Genomic DNA, 25,700 nt, shown 5'->3' with positions numbered 1-25,700 from the left:
TATGTAATGTTAAAAAGTTCTTTCTTTTGGATTTAAAAATATGAAAAATATCCGAAAATAATAAAAAAATATGTATTTTCCATTTATATTTTTTCTATTTCCAGAATTTGGAAATACCACTCCATGTTATATTTTGTTGTATCAATCGATCTGATTACATTTCTAAATAATAATCTGATCTGCTTTTGTATTAGAAATTCATTCAAATAACTTTAATAAATAAATTATTTTATAATTCACATTGCAAATGGCGCCATGTTAAGGCCGGTACTCTGTTCGAGTGATTCCAAGGACAAATTGAGGAGTCTGGTCAGGTATTCAACTCCCAGTATTCCCAGATGGTTCAGAATTAGCGTTGAAATTCCGTCGGGGCCCAGAGCCTTGGATGGTTTCGCGCCGTTGATGACATTGGTAACTTCGGCTGCGGTAAATTGTGGTGTGTCGTCGGCTCGGAGACCACGTATGCGACGAGTAGCTCTCTTTTTCGCTCTGGGGATGCTCGACAAACTTGTCATGTGCGGCCGAATATTGTTTTTATCTTTCTGGTTATTAGCGCCATCTATTTGTGGAGAGCGAGGGGCGCATGATGAACAGGGTTATCCATCCCTGGCAACAACGCACATATGTTTTTGTTGGGGATTGGAATCAAATGGTGAGGATGATGGCGAATGAAGCGTCAACAATGGAGTTTTTTGGAGATGGAAGCGTCAGATTATTCGAAGTTTGGACGCAGAAATGTGAGGTTGAGACGTGTGCCTAATGTGAAAGAAAAGACGGTGTTCGAGAAGATTGGCTAAAGTTTTTTTGAGTTTATTAAAAAGTATGTCCAGAAGTTGAAATTCATTAAAACGCAAACAGAACATTCGATGTGAATGCAAAAAGAAATGCATGGATGTTTATTTATTGCAAATAAAATTAATACGGACATAGTATGAAATCAGTTTTGAATATAAAAGTTTGCAAATGCATAATTAAAGATACGATACAAATTAAACAAGAATTATAACAAAAACTTTTTTGTGCTACAAGTGGATTTTCATAGAAAGCCAAAACTGAATAATATAAATTTAAAGCAAAAGTGAAATGCTAGCCTATAACGTATAAACTATGGTATGAACTTAAAACTAAACTTAAAATTAAACTGAAAAGATACAGAAAGAATATTTTAGTAAAAGCGAAATAAATTTTGAACTGAATTTAAAAAAAGGCTAAGTTAAAAATAACAAAAGAAAACCTGGAAAGAAAGAAAAAGAAAAGGTGACGCTACATTCGCGGCTCCAAACATTTCCGGCAGAGCAAATTGATGCGACCCTCCTGACTCCTTTATAACGTTGTTTATGTTCCTGGCATCGATCACGTCGTGTTCATGCGCACCAGCTTTATGGACATTCGTTTTGCGCTGGTCATCCCACAGCACCCAGGTACCGTGAAGCTTTCCTTTTATTTTGTCTGACAAGAACTTGGACAGTTACATGTTTTAGACATTAACGGACGGACGGACTTGTACATTATACTTCTGTGAATAAAAAAGGAAAAAAAGGAGATTCATTAGTATATGGATTTTATCTAGTGTCACTAGTTTGTCTATAGTGTGTTAGGGGGATTGCATTTACGCATGGGTAGTTTAATAGTGCCGTATTTGGGAAACAGTGTTAGGTTGAGCTCACGTATAATGTGCTCCCCATAAGACCTGGAACGGACCAGTGAAGAGTACTAGAGAAAAAAAAAAGAAAAAATTAGATCTACTTTATTGACAGAAAGTTATACTGGTTGACGTTACGATACTTACCTTATATTGATGGACGGACGGACGGAAAAAACAGGAAACGTGAAGGAAGAAGACTGGGAAGAAACAATAATAATTAATAATGGAATATTTATATATTTTGTTTTTGGATTTTGTTTAACAAAATGTTAGAGTTAGATTATAATAAAATTATAAACCATTTATAACGTTATGAATTGAAATATTTGCGTATGAAAATTAATATAAATATGGAAGAATAAGGAAATTTTAAAAGGAAAAGGTTAAATATAATTTGAAGAACAGGTGATAAGCATTTGGGGTGTCCCGAGTTGATGGGCCACGGGGAGATCATGGTTGGGGAGGGTCATGCCACGGCATGCCTTGGAAAACCGGCTTGCCAGCAAGTCAATATGGGTGCACCCAGAAAACAAATTCGTTGTCTCAATGAATTATTTGCCAACCGAAAGCAGATGGTTCCATCAACTATCAATGATATCTGTCAGCACAATTAACATTTGGCAATTGTAACTACATAGTAGTATGTTGGATCAACTTTGCATTTGTTGTCGCAATTTCATATTAATTGTTTTGTTTGTTGGTGCAACCGCCCTCGATTTTCTTTACTATCATCCTAACCAAATTCCAATATCAAATGAAAGGGCAGATTATATTGAGATTTTATTAATTTATTACAAGATCATAATAAACTACGAAAATAAATACAAAAGGTGCTAACAACAAAGGCTTTTGATCTACAATTTTTTATAGGTAATGTTTGTATACCAATGACAGATGATTATTAGTGTAATGTATTGAAACAACGATGTCCGAATTGTAACTGTACTTTATTCTTATTTCAAACATGAGTTTATGCTATTTTCAAGAAAGCTTTAATCTACTGTAATGCTAATGTTAAATAGAAGTAACATATGATTTGATAAGCATCAGTGGTTAACATAAGTTATCGATATGTAACACGCCTCCGCTTTAATTTGATGTTTCATTTAAAATTATTTAATGAGATAGGTTTAAGTACATTTTTCTATAATTTACATATGCGTAATTCATTTACATAATTATAATTCATATTTATTTTAATATTCAACTATAATCTAAAGAAAAGAAGAATTTTATTTTATTTGTTTGGTTGTCCCTTTCTAGGTCTTAAAACTCGTTTATAAACACCTTCATTATGAGTTTGTTCAATTATATTATTTTCATTACTGTTAATTACACTGTGATTTCTGTTTGTGTCTAAATTTAAGTCTTCATTAGTGTTAACATTATTTAAGTCAGATTTTACCAAATTTTCGTTAAGTGATTTATCAACTGCATAACTCTCCACATTTCTGTTAGAACATGATGGTGGTTCTTGGTTTGTGTTAACATCATCGAAATTGCTCTTTTGTGCCCCTGCTCTTATTTGATCAGTGTGCCTCTTGATTACTCTCCCGTTTGATAGAATGCACTGATATGAATGAAAACCTGTTTTATGTTTAATAGTAGCTGGTGTCCAAGACTCTTTATTAGGATTTGAGTAATCTCGAATGTAAATATTTTGGCCCTTTTCAAAATCAACTACTCGATTGCCTTTGTGATTTTCTATACTCTTTTCTTGTTTCCTAAGCAGAGTTTCCTTTAACAGAGGAGGCTTCATAAAATCAAATCGGGTTCGAATGGACCTTCCAAGAAAGATTATAGCGGGACTTTCGTCAGTAGAACAATGTTTTGTATTGCGATAGTCCATTAAAAATCGATTTAAGACAATGTCTATGTTTTCATTATGGTTAGAGTTCAAATTAGCATAAATTGATTTTTTTTAAGGTCTTTATAAAATTCTCAGCCTGACCATTGGTAGCCGGATGACCTGGAGCTGTTAGGATATGGTTAATTTTATTCATTTTTACAAATTCCAGAAATTCTTGAGATACAAATTGTCGCCCATTGTCGCTAACAATCATGCGAGGAATACCGTATCGACAAAATGTTTCTCTTAATTTTGTAATTACAAAATGTGAAGTTATATCCTTAGTCTTAAAAACCTCCACCCATTTGGAATAAGAGTCAATAACAACAAATAAATGATAATTTTTAATTGGACCCGCAAAATCCACATGAATTCTTTGCCAAACCGTTTCTGTAGGCTTCCATGGGAAGAGAACACTTTTCTCTGGACTGGGCAATAACCTTTGGCAAGCAACACACGACTTGACCAAGTGTTCTATATCTTTATCTAATTTAGGCCACCAAACAAACGACCTCGCCAAAGCCTTCGTCTTAACAACACCCAAATGTGATTCATGAAGTAGATGTAGAACTGATTTTCTAAGTTTTTGTGGAACAATAACTCTGTAACCCCAAAGTAAACAATCATGATCTATAGTCAATTCTAAGTCCTTATTGACAAATGCTATAAATTCTGGGCCATTCAAATCTTTAAGGCTACCATTCTTAACATGATGACAAACTTTTGAAAGCGTAGGGTCTCTCCTAGTCTCCCTAGCTATGTCCCTGAAATCCAAGTTCAACAAATTTTCATTTTGTATTAAATTTACATACGTGTCCAAATCATGATCATTTGAGTCATTACTTGAATAAATTTGTGGCATTCGCGACAGATGATCCGCATAATTACACTGACCCTTAATATATTCAATCCTATAATTAAAACCTGACAGTATAAAAGCCCATCGTTGAACACGAGATGCAGCCATTAGAGGCAAACCTTTATTCTCGCCAAATATAGTAACCAATGGCTTGTGGTCTGTCCTTAATGTAAAACAATTCCCGATCAAATATTGTTTAAGTTTTGTCACTGAAAATACTATTGCAAGAGCCTCTTTTTCATATATACTATAGCTATGCTCAGCCTTTGACAATGCTCTGGATACAAACGCAATTGGTCTTATTTCATCGTCAGGAAATTTATGTGAGAGAACTCCAGCAACAGCATTATCAGAAGCGTCCGTGGTAAGAATAATTGGAAGTTTCGGGTTAAAATGTACCAAGATTCTGTCGGATGTTATTTCCTTTTTTACTAAATTATACGCAGTTTGGCATTCATTGGACCATTTAAACTCAACGTTCTTTTGAAGCAATCTATATAAAGGTGCCATCATTTCGGCAAAATTATCAATAAATTTTGCGTAATAATTTACCATGCCTAAAAATGCACGTAGCTCAGATAAATTCTTTGGAACAGGAGCTTTAAGAATTGTGACAGTTCTTTCCTTATTTTTCTTTAACCCGAATTTGTCTATTGTAAATCCAAGATAAGAAATCTTGTCTTTAAAGAATTCACACTTCGACAAATTTAATCTAAGTCCAGCTATTTGTAATTTGGTAAGAACCGATTTTAAGTTCTTAATATGCTCCGAAAAATTTCTACCTGATATAGTTATGTCATCCTGATAAACAACAACAAGCGGAATACTTCCTAACAAATTTTCCATCGTCTTTTGGAAAATTGCTGCTGCAGGTTTAATCCCAAATGGTAAACGTTTCATCTTCAATGTACCAATATGGGTAGACCAAGTACAAAGAAGTTGAGATTCTTCATCTAAAACAAGCTGTAGATTGCAAAGTTCTTTGTACGTTTTTGATGCTGGCGTTGCCGGACTACATAAATTATGTAGTGTTTCATATGGAGATGGTCCTATTGCCTTTAAGAGAGTAGCCTTCTTTGCATTGTCATCTGTGCATTTCATTTCAGCGAGGTGAATTTCCAATTTCTCTTTCCATGCCAACGGAACCGGTCGTGGCTTGCAAAAAATTGGCTTGACGTTGCCCTCTATCTGTAAAGAAACCTTACCATGTTTGTACGTGCCTAGTTCATTATTAAATACCTCAACAAATTCATTCTTAATCTGCTCAATTATTATCGAAGATTGATCAGAGTTAGAAACGGAGTTCACTTGAACTAATTCAAAATCAAAACATCTCAAAAAATTTCTACCAAACAGGGGAGTGTTATCATTGTCAGTTACAATAAGATTAATTTTTCTTTTATTTCCATTAAAATCTACTAACTCTTCGTATTCTCCTAAGACCTTTATCTTATTTCCATTATAATCAACATATGACTTATGGCATGGTTGGAGACTTACTTGTCTTTTTATTTTTCTCAAAAATGATTTGGAAACTAAGCTGCAAGGCGCACCCGAATCACAAACTACTTCAATTAAGACTCCATTGATTTTAACAGAAATGGTGTAGAGTTCCGTTGAATCATCAGACTTATTATTTATGCTGTAAACAGAAAAATCAAGATAATTGTTTTTATTACTATTAAGACTAGAAGAGTCGTCTGATTCAGATACGTAATTTACAGATTTATCCTTGGTTCTACAAACGGATGCTAAATGTCCAACTATACCACAAAAATGGCATTTACTCTTTTTAAAACGGCAGCTATTAGATGGATGGTTTCTCCAACCGCAATACAAACATGCCTTTTCTTTTCTATTTTCGGTTGACAATTGATGTTTCTTTTTGTTATATTTCTCATATCCCCTTTGTTTACTGTTGTTGTAGTATTTCTTTTTATTTCTGTTTTCGTTGACATATCCAACCTGCATTTCACTCTCAGTTTTGGATGACAGTTTCATTTCCATTATAAGCGCTTTTCGTAATGCTACCTCCATCGTTATTTGCTCATCCTCTTCGCACAATCTCTCAAATATTCTGGTGTTTATGCCCATGATAAAACGATCCAATACAAAAGCTTCTAGGTTATCACCAAATTTGCAAGAGAGTGCTACTTTTTTTACTCTTGCATGCCAATTAGAAACAGATTCATCATGTGCTTGTTTTGCAGAGTAAAAATTTTTACGCTCTCGAAAGATTATTGTTGGTGGTGTATAATGAGTTTGAAGTAGATTGCAAAGTTCTTTGTACGTTTTTGATGCTGGCGTTGCCGGACTACATAAATTATGTAGTGTTTCATATGGAGATGGTCCTATTGCCTTTAAGAGAGTAGCCTTCTTTGCATTGTCATCTGTGCATTTCATTTCAGCGAGGTGAATTTCCAATTTCTCTTTCCACAACAGCCAAGATTCATTATGTGGTGAGAATTGTGGTACATTATTTTGTTGGTATATTGTAACGGTACCAATGTTGTCAGTTTCAACCATTTTTATCGGATTTTGTGTGATAAGCAATTACTTTAAACAATTGAGTTTTAATGTCTCACTTTGTTGACAATTAGACAATCGTAAAAACTCCACTGATTTCACTTTCGACTACTATAATCTGTAGTGTTGATTATCTCTTTGCGGCATAAAACGCCAAAAAAATAAGATGGTTTCACTTGGAATACGATGTATATATTTGTAAATACAAATATGTTTCAAAATTTGTTTGATACGTTTGTTCCAAACTTCGGTAAATTTTTGTGCAGGTGCAAGACACGTGAATCATAAATACGATTTTTTTACTCAACTTGTTTTGCCTCGTCGCCAATGTAATGTATTGAAACAACGATGTCCGAATTGTAACTGTACTTTATTCTTATTTCAAACATGAGTTTATGCTATTTTCAAGAAAGCTTTAATCTACTGTAATGCTAATGTTAAATAGAAGTAACATATGATTTGATAAGCATCAGTGGTTAACATAAGTTATCGATATGTAACAATTAGGTTGCAATTATGTGGTCAAACTACAGAACCTAATTCAATATATACTTGCCAGAAATTTCTTCCTTAAGCCTCTAGATATAAATACAGATCGACTTAGACTCTTCCTGTATTCTTAATACAATAAAAAAAGCTCGCTTGCCGTAAAAAGTATTTGCGTTTGTTGGTGTATGAAGCCTGCAATTTTTATGGAAACTTTTGTAATATTCCTTTTTTATAAATCGGTGCGATACTTACCCGAAGGCAACTTCTTTTCTATGGGATAAACTTTATTCAATGTATTGCGGACTATTATCAAGTAAATGCTGTTCCCCGTTTTTCAAATTTTGTAGCGTCATACCATTTACCATGTCGATGTTGATATAAATATTTATTTGTTGCAACAACTACCTTACGCCCGTCCTATAATTGAACTAAGATTCTATTAGTATACTCAACTTTTGGTTGTACCAACCATTTGTTGGTTAGCTCAACAATTTTATGCAGCATAAAACCAAATTTATCGGCATTGGTTATTGTAACCAATTGAATGGTTATGGGAATTTCATTTTGATCCTGTGAACTTTTTTATGGTCGTGTTGAATGTATAATGGGGAAAATAATCAAAACATTGTTCATCATCATCTCCTCATTGTAATTATCGAATTACAACCAACCATTTCTCTGGGTGTGTAAATTGTGTGGATATTATTTTTGTGATACGTATCTGTTGGCCTTTGTGCTGTCCCCCAAAGCTGGTTGAATGTTTTGTTTTTTTGTCAGCTGCCAGAGGACTGAGTTGCCAATGAACCACGCCCCATAGACTGAGCCAAAGCCGGCAACACCGTTCAGCAACCAACGTAAGGCAACTCAGTTCGTCCCTCCAGATGGCGGTAGCTTCCGGGCTGTGACAAAAATGGCGCCCGCAACATGGGACATGAGAAATCAGGTTTACCAATTCATGTTTTTGACCACAACAATTTCCGATCTTGTCTCGTGTGTTCGTTTGTGTAGGTCCCGATGTTTAGTCCGAATTAAGAGTCCGAAATCGGGTGTTCATGAACGGATACATGAAGTGTGGGCGGGAACAAAAGTGGTCAGGTATCCGTCGATTCCAAAAGGGGAGCGTAAGTCACGACGCGGTCGTTTGCGACGTTTCCTGGGAAAAGAAAATACCATCATTAACAATAGTTTTAGTGTCAATAGTCGCAATTGTGTTTACTTACCTGTCCGTCCGTATACATTTTGCTTCACATATACTAACTAAAATGAGCCGTGGATGGAATTTGTTTTTTATGTTTCTCCATTGTCCTTTTGGTTTTTGTTTATTAGGGGGTAACGCGATATCGGTTTTTCATTTAAAATGCCAGCAGTACGTATCTGTAAAAAGGGAAATAGGGGAAAATTTATGTTGTGTTGGAGATATGTAAATTTTCTTGATATTAATCCACCCTATTGGTTTGCAGTTACTCGCCTGTTTGAAGAGTCTCCTTTGAACACCTTTTCCTGATTTTGATTGATATTTATTTTGAATTGTTGAGTCTTATTTGATTAAGAAATTTGTCTGAAAGAAGAACAGAATTTTTAAATTGCGGATGACTGAGAAATGGTCGAAAGACAATGGTCTTGGGGTAAATCCTGCAAAGACAGAAATAGTCATGTACTGCAAAGATCGCAAAACTCCCACGGTTAGGCCCATATCCTTAGGGGTATTGAAATTCCCTTTGGTGAGTGTGCAAAATACCTTGGCGTTATTTTGGACAGGAAGCTGAACTTAAAGTTAAAAAGGGTTTAAAGTTAAAATGGTTGTTTGTTTTTCCATTTACTAGCTGGTTTTCAATTTATTATTCTTATTTTTTAGGTATAATTTCGATTTGGATTTTAATTCATTTTTTTATTTCATTCATTTTAATCCATTTCTTTCCATATTTATTCATTTCATTCCATTTTGATTTATTACATTTCATTTTTATTCATTTCATTTCACTTTTAGTTATTTCATTCGATTTTCATTCATTGCATTTAATTTTTTTTATTCATTTCATTTTAAAATTTCATTGTTATTTACTATTTGGTTATTCAATTAATATTAGGTATAATGTTATTATAATTCTAAGTTTTTTTATGTTCATTTTTATTTTATATCTTTTTTATTTGTTTCATTTTATTCTGTTTTTTTTTTTAAATTTTTACTCATTTCATTTAATTGTTATTCAATTCATTCTATTTTGTTATATTGCTTTCCATTTCTATTCATTTTTATTCATTCTCCATCCATCCATTTTTTTTATTCATATCTTCCCATATTTATTCAATTAATTTTTCGCTTTTATTCAGTTCATTTTAAATTAAATATAATTTGTTGTTAGTGTTTGAAAGTTTGTTTAGACTTACATATAATGTATACATTTAATTTCGATTTTACACTTAGTTATTTACTAAGTTTACATTATTATTATCTATCATTTTCTTTTTGTCAAGTTTTAGTTGGATTGTATTTTGCTTTTGAGTTGAAAGTTTTGTTTTTTTTTTTTTGATAAATTACGTTTGGGCGTTTAGTTTTACATTTTTATACCCTTCACCACTACTGTGGTACAAGGTATAATAAGTTTGTGCATTTGTATGTAACGCCAAGAAATAGTGGTCATAGACCCATCTTTTAGTATACCGATCGGCTTAGAATTAAATTCCGAGTCGATTTAGCGATGTCCGTCTGTCTGTCTGTCCGTCCGTCTGTCTGTATATGTAATTTTGTGCACAAAGTACAGCTCGCAATTTAAGTCCGATCGTCCTCAAATTTGGAATAGGGCCGTTTCTTGGGACAGAGACAATCGCTATTGGTTTTGGAAAAAATCGGTTCAGATTTAGATATAGCTACCATATATATTTATCCCCGATGTGGTCATAGTTAACGTGTTTATCAACCGATTTTCTTGAAATACCGTACATCCACATATTTTGTGAATCTCGAAAATCTTGCAAAATATCAGCCAAATCGGTTCAGATTTAGATATAGCTCCCATATATATCTTTCGTCCGATTTAGACTCATATGACCACAGAGGCCAAAGTTTACTACCGATCTTCGTGAAATTTTGCACAGAGGGTAGCATTGACATTCTGCCAATGCTTGGTAAATTTGATTGAAATCGGTTCAAATTTAGATATAGCTCCCATATATATCTTTCAATGCCAAAATTTCCACAGAACGGATGAGTTTTAAATAATGCTCCAAGTCACCCGACTAGACCAAATAATATATCACCACCCACACTTGACCACATATCTTGGCGAGATCTAACCAATCCTTGTAAAATCGCCACTGCTGAGTAGCAAAAATTGTAAATATTACTCTAATTGTCCTATATCTCGAATACATATGTATCGCCTGAAAAATCATAAATCTCTTTTGTACAATTGCATTAAAATTTCTCTCGCTTCATATTTCCCATATTTTTTACTAACATTGTGTTTCATCCCATGGCGTTAGCCGATTTAAATTTTAATTCTAGAGTTTTTGTAGAAGTACAAAAAATTGTTTCCAATAAAAGTATTTGTATCTGGAAATGCAAACTTTTATATAGCTCCCAGCAAATTTTAAGTAGTTGAGATGGTAACACAAATGTTTGTCTACATAGTGGTGAAGGGAATAATATAGTCGGACTACTTTACTTACTTGTTTTATTTTCATTTTTTTTCATTGGGTTATTTTATTCGGTATTTATTTGTTTAAGTTTTTTTATTTCATTTTGGTTTTGATTCAGTAATATTTTTTTTATTTTCTAATTTTCATAAACAGCTATTATTATTATTTTTTAGTTTAGATTTTTTTTACATTTCATTTTAAAATCTTTTTATTAATTTTTAATGCTTTTTTTGATATTTGATATTTACCCAGCAAAAACTAGGTAACCATAACTCATTACAATTTGCATTACCAGAAGTAAAACTCTCATTACACGTTGCATTACATTGCGATGAGTTATAATTACTAACTTATAATGACAATAATAACTACTTCTCAGTAATTTGTGATGATTATTCTCAAAAAGTAATGCAGTTGATCGATAAATTATTGAGCTTTTACATAAAAAAATAAAACCAATATTTAATCTAACGTCAAATATGTTTTCCAAGTATTTCATAATAATGGTGCTTTAAATGAATATAGGTATATTATAAAGTAATTCACGAATTTAACTCACTGTAGTAAGTTAATTTGCGTTTAATTCATTTTAGGGTATATGCGCATCTAAATTTACATCTCTCCAAATTTCGTGGACCAAATTTCGTTATAAACCGCACATGCATTGTATTTTGTATTATTTTCATAAACTGAAGGAAACAATATTAGGCCAAAGTTTTTGTTGCGAGTTTTGCTTAGCATAAAAGACGCATAACATTTTTTGCCTTGTCCAAAGTAGATAAACTTTTTAATAAAGTTTTTTTATCCTTACAGTTAGGTGATTCGACTTAAAATGGGTATTTATACATGAAAAGCAATTTTGTTGTACTAAGATCAATTTGGCTTTAACAATTCTAAAAAACTCTTCAAAATTAATGAAATTGTATTTAAATTTGTTGACTTTTGGTTTCTAGCAAAGCTAAACAGGATTAAAGAATAGGAGATGTCTTCTAATACTTTATTATAAAGTCGTTTTTACTTGAAACATAGCATTTGAGTTATCATTAAAAGGTTTCGAAAGGACTCTGAGAGCACATGAAAAGAAAAATTGAAAAAAATCGAAAAAGATCAAATTCGTCTTCAATTCTCCGTTTCTTTGTCTCGGAATTAGTACCAACATAATTAGTGTAAAGACAAAATCTTTAGAACCGGACAAGCTTTTTTACTGCGAAGAGAACTACACCCATAGAAAAATTATTACCATACGGGCTCAAATCGATACCGTACGTTATTGATAGTTAGCAAACCCCGTATGGTACAATATCAATACCGAATGGTACAGGCGGTACGCAAAGCATGAAAGTACCATTCGGTATTATGAAAGTACCAATATGGTATTGAAAATAATACCTAAGCGGTACTATTATTTATACCATAAACAAGGCATATTAATTAAAGGTAAAGTCACGAGCAAACGTGTGTACACCCCATGATATTTATAAAGTCAAACTAAAATGACATCACTTAAGTTGACATTTTGTGTATGTGTAGTGTTGTTGTATTGTTGAACGACATTACATTAAATATCAAGTAATTAAGAGCCCAATTTTTTTGATTTATATCGATAATGGATGGATGAAATGGATATGGACTGATGATGGATAAAGGTGAGTGCCAAGTTTGACTTTAACCCCCAAAATCAAAAATAAATATGTAAAAACCAGTATAAAATTAAACCTGTGTGAAGCAAATTTTATTATATCTTTTTAAACTTTTCACAAAGATTAAAATGGATTATAAAAGAAAATTAATACTAGAAAACTGGTGATTTTGGCAGCTAAACTCTATCTTAAAGCCATCCTTAAGAGTAAGAATAAACATTCTTCTGTACTGACTGGCGGAAATATTGCTGCCCGACAAGACGACAATAGCAGATGGCCAATTGAAAGCCAACCCCACAAAGCATTCACTCAGCTGGACTTCAAGGGTAATATCTTGGGCATTACTCATTTATTGGAATCAGCATCCAACGAAAAATCTATCAGGACCACAAAAAGCGCATTTTGTTTCCGTATTATGTAAGTAACAAGTAATTTTTTACATGTTGCACAATGCAATCTTGAACTAATTTAAACATTTCTTCAACTCTAGGATAATTGCTACATTTTACTGTAGTGTAGGTAGATGGCGAAGTTATGACGAGGACGGAATCTTATTTGTTGTTGTTGATTTCCGCTTTAAACTTTTGTGTAGCTTAACAAACAGAGGAAAAGAATTTTTGTCAAATTTATTTGGGCAAAGCCCTATAGACTGGTTTAGGACCACTAGGAGGACCATTTGGTGCATTGGGTGCTTCCATGGGTTTACCCTATGGACCACAGGGTCTGTTAAAAGCCCCACCGGAGCTCCATAGACCCGATATAAAGCCAACAGGCTTGGAAGGTCCAGCGTGTGCAGAAGAACGAATAGTAAGTTCATATGTTGGAAGATATGTGTGGAAAACATCAATGTAATTACCGGATTATTCGTTATATTTTCTATTAGTTTTTAATGTTTGTCACACATAGCGTTTGATTGAGAGCTGCTAATTGAATGCTTTTGTAATGTTTTGATTTCATTTTAACTATGTTTTTTTCATTTTAGCGCAACTCCGTTTCTCCAACAGATCGTGAAAAATACCGTACACGCTCTTCCCTCGGCATAGAGGTTTTTCTTTTTTGTTATTGTTGTAGGAATCACATTCACCTCGACCAAATGGCGAACTATGTCTATGGAAGGTCGGGACAGGAAAAGTCTAAATGGAGAACGATTTGAGATCAAGATCAACTCCCAGCCTTAATACAAAAGATGTAAGAATAGCTTTTCAAATCGAATTGTTTTGTATGTAAGATTTAAAATTATGTTTCTTTTTTCGAAAAGTTAGATAAACCTGGCACAACGGGAGCCAAAGCTCGAACTCCCACACCTCAGCTCAGGTGTTAGTCCCAAGCAAATAATGCCACAAGGTGGCCCACCGCCAGATGGCTATTCAGCATCTCCATACCAGCGACCAGGTGATCCTTACCAGAGACCACCCTCTGATCCGCCTTATGGAAGTTCACACTTCCGCATATTTTTCCTTTTTATTTCTTTCTTTAGCTACAGCAAAAAGAAACTATTTTTATTTTATTTTTGTTTTTATTTTATTAAATTTAAGAATTTAATTAAAGTGTTAAAATATACCAATAACTGTAATATAAATGTTCAAAATATTAAGTAAGTCAGAATCAATCTTTGTTCTTTGTGGTCATGTGAGTATATATAAGACAAAAATTTAAAGTACATAAACGTAAAACTAGGTCAAATTTGTATTAAATTAGATTACAACTGCGAGCAACACTTGGGGCCTGTTTAAAACTGAAACTATTTACTATGGTGAGATATCAATTTACTATCGTGAAAAACTATTGCTAATTTGGCGCACTCATTTCTCTTTTGCAGTAACCTGCAATCCTTTTATCTGTTATTTTTGATTCAGCAACGTTACTTGTAGAGGACATTCTTAAGTGCACTGATGAAAATCATATTTTGTTGTTCGCCCAATTAACTCATGGCTAGCAGGCAGTATATATTCACCGAGGGTTTTAGCAGTAAATTTGGTAAAATAAACGTTTTATTCCATAATGTTGGGATTTCGTATTGTACATAACTATGGATTCGCTATTGCTGTTTTTAATACAGATTTCAAGTCATCTTATTGCTTAAGCTTGAATACGGTCAATGTTTCAAGCATTTGTTTTAAATGCTGCAATACCTTGGAACGCTATTTATACTTTTCTGCTTTTGGTCCATATTTTTGTTAACATTCGACCAGCTTTGTCACCTTTGGCCCTAACTCGATATATCATTTATAGACAATTTTGTAAAATGTTTGCTTTATGAGTCGCCACTAGGGTGTATATGCGTATTAGCAAAACATCTAAGAATAACAATGAATCCTTTTGTATGTTGGGTCGTTCCTGATCCAAATAAACGGCTGATATACCTTGTATGAGATCACTAAGATTTGCCAGAAGTCCCATATGATTTATTGCATCTCTTTGATTCCTTAATGCTTCGATTCAATATGTAATTGTAATTTTGTGTACTTTGAATTCGGTTTTTTGGGAACATAGAATATATAAATAAAAGTTTTTTTAAGAAAATTCTTTTATAAAACCAACCCCATACAAATAACACAATGTGTATAATAAACAATATGTATGTAAACAAAGAAAGTAAACAAACCTACTAAACGTAAACAAAGCTTTTGACAAGATGAGTGTCGATATTAGTCACCTGATTGCATGACTTTACCTCTTTAATATGCCTTGTACTATAAAGGTATAGATGTATAAACAGTGCGGCATTACCAAATAATACCTAAATGGTATTGATTTAATAATATTTAGTTTAATAAAACACACGTAAAATGTCTTTGTTACGTACTTCATTTAATACATAACATACATACAAAAGCCTAATCATTTCTCCAAGCAAAGTTTTTCTCCGAATTCAGCTCCATGTCGCAGTTCAGGCACGGCATCTCTCAAGTCGTCTGTAGTTGTATTTGGAAGGGTTTTGTATGTCAGTTGCACATCTAACTAAAGAATGATCGAATTAGAAAACAAAAATAATACTAAAAAATATTATACTTACCTATACTTCGCTATATTCACAGAATTCATTTTTTCGTCATCTTATCCCAAACTATTGTTATTTACAAGCCGCATGGGAAAACTAAACCACCAAGGCGACCAATTACAATTGGTCGCAGCGTCTACATATCATGTGTTACGGCGGTGTAATAGATAACACCATAATAATACCGGATGGAAATGATTTGATTTTTCTACCAGTGTACGTATTTATATTCGAGATTTGGATACCTGAGAAAAAAGTAGTTATTTTTCAAATTACGAATAAATGATTACATATTAGGCTCTTTATACACTACTTATATCATGGCCGAAGGTATGCCTGGGATGAAGTACTTTCCTCCTAGGACATGCGTATGTAAATGTAATCCGGAGCGATGCCAATTAATAAGTAGTTATTACTTTTTAAATAGGCTTACCTACAAGATTACCGGGTAATGAGAGTTTTTGCTGGGTAATTACTTTTTAGGTATTAAGTTTTTCATTTTGGTTTTTTATGAATTTTCTTTGATTTGGTTTGAATAGCAAATAATTTTTGCTCCTTTATTTTCTTATATTTGCTTTTCATGAATTACTGTCAGTGCTTTACTTATTTGCCTTATTCTTAATTTTTTAAAAGTTTTAAATTTTAAATATTTAAATTACTAATTTTTTTCACTTTTCATTTTATTTTATTCAATAATTTTATGAGGTATTAAGCTGTTCAATTTTATTTATGCATTGTTGGTTTGTTAGTTTTATGTTAGTTTTGAATTATGGTTTGATTGCCTTTTGGCAGAGATAGTGATTTTTAGGAGGATTAAACAATCTTAGATTTGAGTTTGATTAGTTTTTTATTTATAGATTTTTTTGTGTTAGGTATTTATTAATTATTGTAAATTAATCATCAATTTGTTTTATGGGAGTTATCGTTATTATCAGTTTTGGGCTTGAATTTTAATTTATAATTAGAATAGTTTTTGTTTTTATATTGAGTTTACGAGGGTATAAAGTTTCTATTTAATTTTTTTTTCATCCGTTTGTTTTATTTATTTATTTATCATTATTAAGTTAAATTTTCTGTTTGATTTTGTATTACCTTTCATTTTGGTTTTAGTTATTAGTAGAAGGTTTAAAATTTTCTTACCTAAAAAAAATAATAATAAAGTTAATTAAATTATATAAAATAAAATATCAAATTACATTACCATAGTTACTCCGTTTGAAATGGTTCAAACGAGAACAGCCAGTTACGATCAGGAGCATTCAATTCCCATCTGCTCAACCCTGCCATCAACCATTACAACTACAGTAGTAACTACTATGGCTACAAATACTGGAGCATTTGTCACCCAGGCTATGAGTGGGTCCATAACAACGAGTACATCGACCACATCTAGTCCAGCACAATCCGTCGATGCTACCATGATGTCGGGAATCAACAGCACTCCAAATAACCAGATTTTAATAGTGAGACCGCGATTAATATTCAAAGGGAAAGGCGGGAGAACATAAATTTGGAGGCAGGCGCTCAGAGGCCCGCAGACCCGAACGCCGATACTCAACTGTATGCGGTAATTAACTCCGCCATTGGTTTAGGACAAGCTGAACTGATACGAGTGTTAGATGAAAAGTTACGGCAGCTGGTACCACAGTTTGTACAGCAAAGTTTAGTTGGTATTACGAATGCCTCAAATACAGTTGTACAAAATCAGGCAAATCCATTTCCACAAAATCCACAACCTCAAAATTGGTTGTCACAAGACTTTCAACCACCTAATACAACGAACTCACAACGATATGAGGAGAGGTTACCTCCAAATGCAAGTGGACCGTCATCAATCCATAACTTGCAACATCAACAAAGAGTGGGCCCATCACCACAAGAGGAAGATTTCGGAGCGGTTGGTTATACGGCAGAGCAAACCCATCAAAACTACAGAGGAGTCATATAAAATCTAATACCACCGCCCCAGACGTTCCCAAATGCATCACAATTCCCGCTAGTTCCAGCATCGTCATCATCACACTATACCAGAAAAGTTGATATCGACAAATGGAGACTAAAGTTTGATGGCACTTCAGTCACCGCCGAGGACTTCATTCACTTACACTTAATTCGAGGTGGAAGCAATTTCGCGTCAGCCAAATTATATGTGCTGTACTTTTAATTTAGTGTTTTGGTGAAAAAACCGAACATAGTACTCACCTTTAAGGTGGGTATTAAGTTCGAGTTTAGCCGCTAAAAACGTAATTTTTTCACGATTACTTTTCTTTAATAATCCATTTTAAGGAATACAAACTTTGTGAAAATTTGCTTTGGGCTTTTCCCCATCAAGTTATAATTGAATTTGCAACAAATATGTATAATTTCATTCATTTTTCTTACTGATTTAGTTTTCACTTTAGCGATTTTAGCGGCTAAACTCGAACTTAATATTCACCTTTAAGGTGGGTATTAAGTTCGAGTTTAGCCGCTAAAAACGTCATTTTTTCACGATTACTTTTCTTTAATAATCCATTTTAAGGAATACAAACATTGTGAGCATTTGCTTTGGGCTTTTCCCTATCAAGTTATAATAAAATTTGCAACAAATATGTATAATTTCATGCATTTTTCTTACTGATTTAGTTTTCACTTTAGCGATTTTAGCGGCTAAACTCGAACTTAATACTCACCTTTAGGTAGAATTGAGAGCGTTGTAACTTTCTTTCTAGTCCCAACCTTGTGCAAGGCACTTTATGTCGGTGTTGATTTCATGAAGAAATACAATTTACTAGCCGGCGTTGAATGTCTATCGCTTGAGGAAGAGTCTTGTGAGGTTTCAATGGATCCATCGCAACACCAGTTAGGCAACAAGGAGAAGAAAAATTTGGAGGAGGTCATAGGCCAGTTTCCGTCGTTTAAAGTTAGGGGACTGGCCAAAACTTCATTAGAGACACACACCATTGACACGGCAGATGCAGTTCCGGTAAAACAACGTCACTATCCGGTATCTCCAGCAGTGCAAAGCCTAATGTATGCAGAGCTGGATAGGATGCTTGACATGAAGGTCATTGAGCCCAGTGAAAGTCCCTGGAATAATCCTGTAACTTTGGTCCGAAAAGGCACAAAGAACAGGTTATGCCTAGATGCCAGGAAGCTCAATGCCCTTCTGTCAAGGATGCCTATCCGCTCACAAATATTGAGATACACAATTCATTTCGAGTGTTGATTTGAAAGATGCCTTTTGGCAGATACCACCCGAAATGAAGAGTCGCGAGAAGACTGCGTCTACGGTACCAGGAAGGCCCTTATATCATTTTACGGTCATACCTTTTGGGTTGTGTAATGCAGCCCAAAGGATGTGTCGTTTAATCGATAAGGTAATTCCTGCAAATCTTTGTGAAAGGTTTTTGTATATCTTGATGATTTGCTCATTGTTGCCCCTGATTTCAAAAAAGATCTGGAACTTTAGCGACAAGTTGCAAAAGCTCTGAATGAGGCGGGACTGACTATCAACGTGGCCAAATCCAAATTTTGCTTCAAGGAGTTGCGCTATCTGGGATATATAGTTGGTGGGGGAACGTTGAAACCAGATCCAGGCAAAAAGCGATAGTGAGCTGTGAATATCCAAAGAGTGCCAAACAAGTTAGACGTTTCATGAGCATGACGGGATGGTACAGGCGATTCATTGCAGATTATGCGGAGATAGCTGCACCGATTTTTAGCACTGTGAAAAAGGGACGTGGGTTTGAATTCGGCGATGGAGCGAAAGCAGCGTTTGAACGGTTAAAGGATGCGCTAACCCAGAGTCCAGGCACCCCGATTTTGAGAAAAGATTTTTCATCCATGTGTGTGATGCTTCCGAGAGACGATGCGAAAACCCTATCGCACACGTCTTTCGGAAGTTGACCCCAGCGCAAAAGAACTATTCCGTTACCGAAAGGGAGTGCCTGGCCGTTGTGATGTCAATTAAAAAGTTTCGCCCTTATATTGAGTTGATGCCTTTTACGGTCATCACTGATCATTCATCACTGAAGTGGCTGATAGCGAATAAGGAACTGAGTGGTCGTTTGGCAAGGTGGAGTCTTTTACTGCAGGGGCACAATTTCGAGATAGAGCACTGCCGGGGTAGCCAGAACGTGGTACCGGATACTTTATCGAGATACAATCTGGACGAACTGGCGATAGCATCCTTTAACCTAGTAGACCTGGAAGCTCCAGAGTTTAAGGAGGAAGACTATCTGGACAAAGTTAAAACCGTGATGGAGAATCAGTCAAGCTTACCGGATTTACGTGTGGTTGATGGTGTGGATGATGACAGTAAATATTCCGTTTGAAGATTCAGTCTGGAAGTTGTGGGTTCCATAATCTCTCACTGAGTCGCCTATAGAGAAAGCCCACAACCCAACTACGGCGGCCCATGGTGGTTTTCATAAAACTTTGGGTAGGATTAAAGAGTACTATTACTGGCCGACTATGAATACGCAGGTGAGACTTTTCGGCCAAAAGTGCCAGATTTGTAAAGAGGCGAAACCCAATAATCAGGTTATACAGCAACCCATGGATTCTCAAGTAAAAGTTTATATAGACTTTTTAGGCCCCTACGTTCGCTCTAAACCCGTAGATAGATTCATTTTTATAGTTTTGGATCATGTGACAAGATATGTTTTATTGAAACCAATGAGTAAAGCGACTTCAAGGAATGTAATAAAATTCCTAGAGGCCGAAGTATTCCATAAATTTGGTGTCCCTGAAACTATCAATTTACTGGGAAGGATTTTGGAGCGTTCGTCACATGAAGACTGGGTTATACTCTCCGCAAGCTAATGCGTCGGAGCGTATAAACCAGTCTATCTTGGCAGCGATTTGGACGTATCTGAAAGGTGATCAGAAGGATTGGGACGAGAATCTATCCACTATTGAGTGTGCGCTACGATCGTATGTACACTCCTCGATTGGCATGACCCCCTACTTTGCCTTGTTTGGTACTAATATGGATACTCACGGTAGCGTTTATACACTGAAAAAACAGTGAACCCTTTTCCATTGCAAAATGGACTAAACTGTAGTAATATTGACCACGATTTAGCCCTTAAGATTTTTTTCAACTTGTCTAGTTTATAATTCTCTTAAATTTTAGTTAATCTATAACATTGTATTTTGGTTCATTTTTACAACACCATAAGATTTATATACCCCTACCAAGTTAAAAAGTCAGTATTATTTTGTTTACTTGTTTATTTTTTGGAAAACCCGATAATAAAAATTGGTTAACAGTCTCTTTAAAATGTCGACGACTAAACTATTTTTAAATCAATCATTCCACAGTACAGATAGATTAAATAATTAAAGGAACAACAAACCGTTTTACTATTATGAAAATTTTCATACATTAAAATTCAACTTTCTCAAAGCAAAAGTTCTTTATTATAAAAACCTATGATGAAAGTTCTTAATACAATGTTTTTGCTCCCAAAGAAATTTGTTAGTAGGGACAGCAGAAAAGTCTGCTAAAACAGCAGAAAGTCTGCTGAAAAAGGGACAGCAGCCATTGTTTGCTGAAATAGCAAACATTTTTGAAGCTCGATTACACTAAAACATGTTTTATTTTGGCTAAAACAAATAAAAATGTCAACTTAGGAGCTATCCTAACATAATTAACACAATATTTTATGAATATCTATAGTATTTGACCAAAAATCTGAATATTTATCGAATTGAGGCATAACAGCAAACAAAATGTTTGCTGATCGTATTTAGGAGCTTGTAAGTATATTACAGTGCAAAAATATACCAAAAACTACTTTTGGTTCTTAAATAGGCTTTGGGGAAAATTTTATAACCTAAAAATTTTATAAATTGTTGGTCATTACGCCCTGAAGTACAAAAATATAACAGCAGACATCGACTGCTGTTTTCAGCAGTGTGTGAATAATATGAGTGTGTGAATAAAAATAATGACCACGTGGAACAAGAAAGTAGGTTATTTTAACTCGCTTTTCGGACATTTTGACTTTTCCTTAGTTTTTTATTCATCGTAAGTATATTTACATATCTTGCAGAAAAAAATGGAAGGAATAATAAAAATTGTTAAAAATTAACATGTAATAAAATATAATTTTTTATCTCTTTAAATTAGCTTGTAACTTACCATATTTGGGGGCATTTTATTAAATGTTGTAAGGAATTCAACTTTTCTTAGATAAACGTACCTCATAAAGTTTGTGCCTGAAACAATTAGAGAAATAATGAATTAAGTAATATATTAACTCATAAAACTGTGTTGTTATCGATGTGAAGGATATAATACAATAAATATTCTTGTTAATAGAAAGCCAAAGTTTTAATATAAAACTTACCAATTCTCTATTAAATTGTACGCTGAGGTTAAAAAGTTACCGAAATTCATTTGGGGTTACTCTGAAATTAAATATTTATTTTTTACATTAAATAAAAAACATTAAATTGGTTTCCAAACAATCTAATTAAGGAAATAATATGCATAAAAAACTAAATATTCTGGTTAAAAGAATGTTAAAGAAAGTTTACCAATTCATAAAAATGTTTCCAAATTGTTATTCTGAAATTAAATAGTTGTTTTTTACATTAAAAATATTAAATTGGTTTCCAAAAATATTTGATTAAAGTAATACTAAAATAAGGTATTAAAAACCTGTAATTTTAATAATAAAAATGTCATAAAAACGTAAATATTCTAGTGAAAAGAAAGCCAATTTTTAAAACAAAACTTACCACTTCTCTATTAAATCTCTATTAAATTATACGCTAAGGAGAAATATAAAAATTTGCCTGAATCCATCTGGGGTTGCTCTTAAATTAAATATTTGTTTACAACAAAGAAAAACATGAAAATGGTTTAAAAAAAAATAATAATTAGCAAGTAATAATATACATAAAGAATAACATATTATTTTTTAAAAGAAAACCACATTGAAAAAAGAACACTTACCTATTTATGATTAAACTATACGCTGAGGTGTAACAAATAATTTTCCAAATTCATCTGGAGTTGCTCTGAAATTGAATATTTATTTTTTACATTCAATAATAAAAATTAAATTAGATAAAACAATTTCAGTATACTTTCCATTTCATCACTTTTTCCTAAATATTGAACATTCTTAATAAATTTTTTCTAAGCTACCGTTGATCACTTCGCCATCGTACTCATCTCATCGCTAAAATATTAATAACTTTCATTTAAAAGTTTTAATAAACAAACACCAATACATGACTCAAAAAAAAAAACAAAATATTCCATACCTTTATATTCCCTTGTTACATACTTGCTAAAAGGATGCAACGGCCCGCGCCAACGCCAACTATACAACTGAAGCTTGCCAAACAAAACCAAGCAAAACCAAAACATTCCTACAACAACAAAAACACATGTCCCTTTTTTGAAAACAACACCTCATCCAGACAAATAAACCATTAGCGAATAATAAACAAACACACACAAACCACTGAAAGAACAAGAATAAAAACAACCCCACGCTCAGATATACACAACATCCCCATAACTCGCTACCATTTCTCATCATTGCATTCTTTCACTCTCAACAAATTTTCAAGTAACATCATCTTTACATTAAACATATTCCACTTTGACGAAAAAGATCTCTGTACTATGCATTAGTTCATCGCATCTGTCCACAATTTACCCTAAAAACAATACTCTTAAATGCATATCAGTATAAGAACGATGAAACGTTTAACTTAAAATTAGCAAAAACTTCATGAAATTATATCTACTCATTTCTGACGAAAATGTCTATAAATTTAATTACATGTGAACTAAAAATATTTCATTGAGAAATGTTGTACCAACTATTATTAACTATAGGAATTGACAGTAAGAAATTGATATCCGCTTTCAAGTTCAATTTTCGTAAAAAAATATTTTCTCATACAAAAACTCTTTATAGTAAATAACACTTATTATTTTGAAAGTATTTTACATTTCATAAGTAGTTTTATAGTATGACGAAAGAATTTTTTACTACCAGTTAAGAACATTTTTAAGGAACATTTCGTATTTTGTAGGCTATCAACTAAACGATTGTTAAGTTCAACCGGAAATATCTGAAATGCTGAATTGTAAAGGCGGTTGGAAAATGCCTCTACGAGATTGAGGATTTAAGGGAAAAACTTTAGGCGTATATCGCGCGAATGATTTGAAGCAATAACGTTTTCTTCTTGTTTGTCAGATCTAGTAAAAGTACTGGGTTTATCTAAAGAGAATTATTCACTTACCTCATTAATAGTAAAGGTTGTTGGCCATTTCATGTTTCGTCATTCAGGTCCAAGGTCGTTAGTTATAAGGTCTTAAAGTAGATACCTGTAGAATAGGAAACAACGATGAATTAGTGAAATGAATTTTATTGAAATACTGAGAAATTCTTGCCTGATATCTTGAAGATGTAGTGCTCCTCAAGTTATGAGATGGTAACGAAATAGACCAGAATTGTAATATAAGTTAATGCCAATTTGTCTCATATGATTGTAACATGGGGGATTTGAGCATTAGACTGGCTGCGAATTGGTGCTCGGTTTTGGTGTGTTGGCGATTGTTGGGATTAGTTGATAAATATAAGATTTGTGCAATATATAAGTTTTTGGGGTGGACAGATATTACTTACCATAGTCTTACCTGTTTTCCGGAATATGTGTGATGGATATTGGCATATATGGTCTCTACATTCGCGAGTGCGGGACTCTTCCACTGTTTCATCAGAGGATGTGAGCACACACAAGCTGCGACTAAGATGTGTCACTTCGCTTGGTTATCGAGGCCTATCGAACTACAGGAGAGCACACTTGTACACCTCGCGATGGAGACCCGTCCTTCTATCTCTATGGCATTAAGGGACATATGGAACGCACGATCTCATGTGGTGAGCGACCAAAGGTTGAGCGATGTCATAGAAGGTACCCCAAGGTGTACCAACTACTGAATAGAAATCAGTCATTCCCTTGGGTGTACATTTCACCTCTGTTGTGACCACGTACTTAGTCTATGCACTCAAGCGATATGGCTTTCTGGAAGGTTTACTGGTGCTATTTATATCTGGAAGTAGTAAAGGAGCTTGCGAAGTTTGGCTATTTGGAGAAAGTTAAACGGATAGTTAAATTAAATGGGGGATAAATAACATTTGAAGTAAAATCGGAATCATGTCGGATTTAAAGTAAGGACAAAGAAAATATATATGATGATGAATACAGATCCAATTGGATTTTCTACTCGGTAGAGTATAAACCGGCGGGTTGGAGGAAAATGTACTTACAGTGCTTGCTTAAGGCCGGTATGCACCTCTAGCGAAATTTTCGGTAGCAAAAATTCATTTAAGTCTACAACAAAAAAACAGGGCTGTGTACAACAAATTTTAAACTAGCTAATCGCTTTTAAAAATTGTTAATATATGTTCCAAATATTCCTCAAATAAATTGTTTATTATTTACAGACCTTTTAAAACTTGTACGCACACAATGATTGTAATAAATTAGATGTTTGCTGCCAAAATATGCTTTTGACAACCCTGTTATTTTCATTAGAGGTGCGTACCAGCTTACGAAATTGAACGCTACCGAAAATTTCGTTAGCATAAATAGCAATGCATTTCTTATGGGAATGAAATTTTTCGCTAGAGGTGCATACCGGCCTTTACCTGTTACCTTTAGCAAGTTTAAGTTATTTTTTTACGGATTTATGAAAGCGAACGAAATTTAGGTCAAGACCGGAAACAGAGTGAAGCAAACCAATAACATATGAAGTGGGAAACAGACCAAGTAGACCAAACATAGAGAGGGGCGGTCAAATACCAAGCATACCAAAGCAAATCAAATGGGGTCAAACAAAATTCACATCACTTTCAAGCCATTTTTCATATTTAGATAATAAACCGAGATGCGTTTCGTGAACTCGTACTAGGCCGATCCGAATAGAAGAAAAAAAATAAAAGCAGTTTCGCACACGAATGAATATAAACTCAAAATCAATCCCAAGTTACACAAAATATAACAAGGTTGAAGCTGAATTCAAAGTAAATTCC

At 33.7% G+C, this 25,700-nt stretch overlaps 1 protein-coding gene and 1 long non-coding RNA gene across 7 annotated transcripts; one reads left to right on the top strand and one right to left on the bottom strand.

Moving 5' to 3' along the window:
* The first annotated feature begins 1,406 nt into the window (after positions 1 to 1,406).
* LOC142225949 (protein groucho-like) lies at positions 1,407 to 14,252 on the top strand. 5 transcript variants are annotated; one of them, XR_012719533.1, is made up of 6 exons: positions 1,407 to 1,421; positions 12,445 to 12,653; positions 12,734 to 13,064; positions 13,138 to 13,454; positions 13,630 to 13,835; positions 13,906 to 14,252. XR_012719533.1 is itself a non-coding variant. In XM_075295797.1 (5 exons), the coding sequence occupies exons 3-4, from the start codon at positions 13,344 to 13,346 to the stop codon at positions 13,798 to 13,800; spliced, it is 282 nt and encodes a 93-aa protein (XP_075151912.1). In that variant the 5' UTR covers positions 12,499 to 12,653; positions 12,770 to 13,064; positions 13,138 to 13,343; the 3' UTR covers positions 13,801 to 13,835; positions 13,910 to 14,252. The 5 variants fall into 5 exon arrangements, 2 of the variants coding, with proteins under 2 accessions (XP_075151912.1, XP_075151911.1); XM_075295797.1 differs by lacking the exon at positions 1,407 to 1,421 and having other exon boundaries at positions 12,499 to 12,653; positions 12,770 to 13,064; positions 13,910 to 14,252; XM_075295796.1 differs by lacking the exon at positions 1,407 to 1,421 and having other exon boundaries at positions 12,499 to 12,653; positions 12,770 to 13,064.
* LOC142225950 (uncharacterized) lies at positions 14,221 to 15,891 on the bottom strand. 2 transcript variants are annotated; one of them, XR_012719535.1, is made up of 3 exons: positions 15,664 to 15,891; positions 15,253 to 15,608; positions 14,221 to 15,112 (listed from the first exon to the last, which is right to left on the bottom strand). It is a non-coding gene; the product is annotated as an uncharacterized LOC142225950 (long non-coding RNA). The 2 variants fall into 2 exon arrangements; XR_012719534.1 differs by having other exon boundaries at positions 14,221 to 15,387; positions 15,454 to 15,608; positions 15,664 to 15,881.
* Positions 15,892 to 25,700: the final 9,809 nt, after the last annotated feature.

Source organism: Haematobia irritans, chromosome 2, assembly GCF_050003625.1.
Source record: "Haematobia irritans isolate KBUSLIRL chromosome 2, ASM5000362v1, whole genome shotgun sequence".
Lineage (NCBI taxonomy): Eukaryota > Metazoa > Arthropoda > Insecta > Diptera > Muscidae > Haematobia > Haematobia irritans.
Note: the sequence above shows the minus strand (reverse complement) of the source record. Positions and strands in the feature narration are given on the sequence as shown.

Bases quoted from the DNA above. Each gene is read 5' to 3' on its own strand.
- LOC142225949 (XM_075295797.1), top strand. From the start codon at position 13,344: ATGGGTTTACCCTATGGACCACAGGGTCTGTTAAAAGCCCCACCGGAG. The intron at 13,455-13,629 runs GTAAGTTCATAT...TTTTCATTTTAG, and splicing joins CGTGTGCAGAAGAACGAATA to CGCAACTCCGTTTCTCCAAC.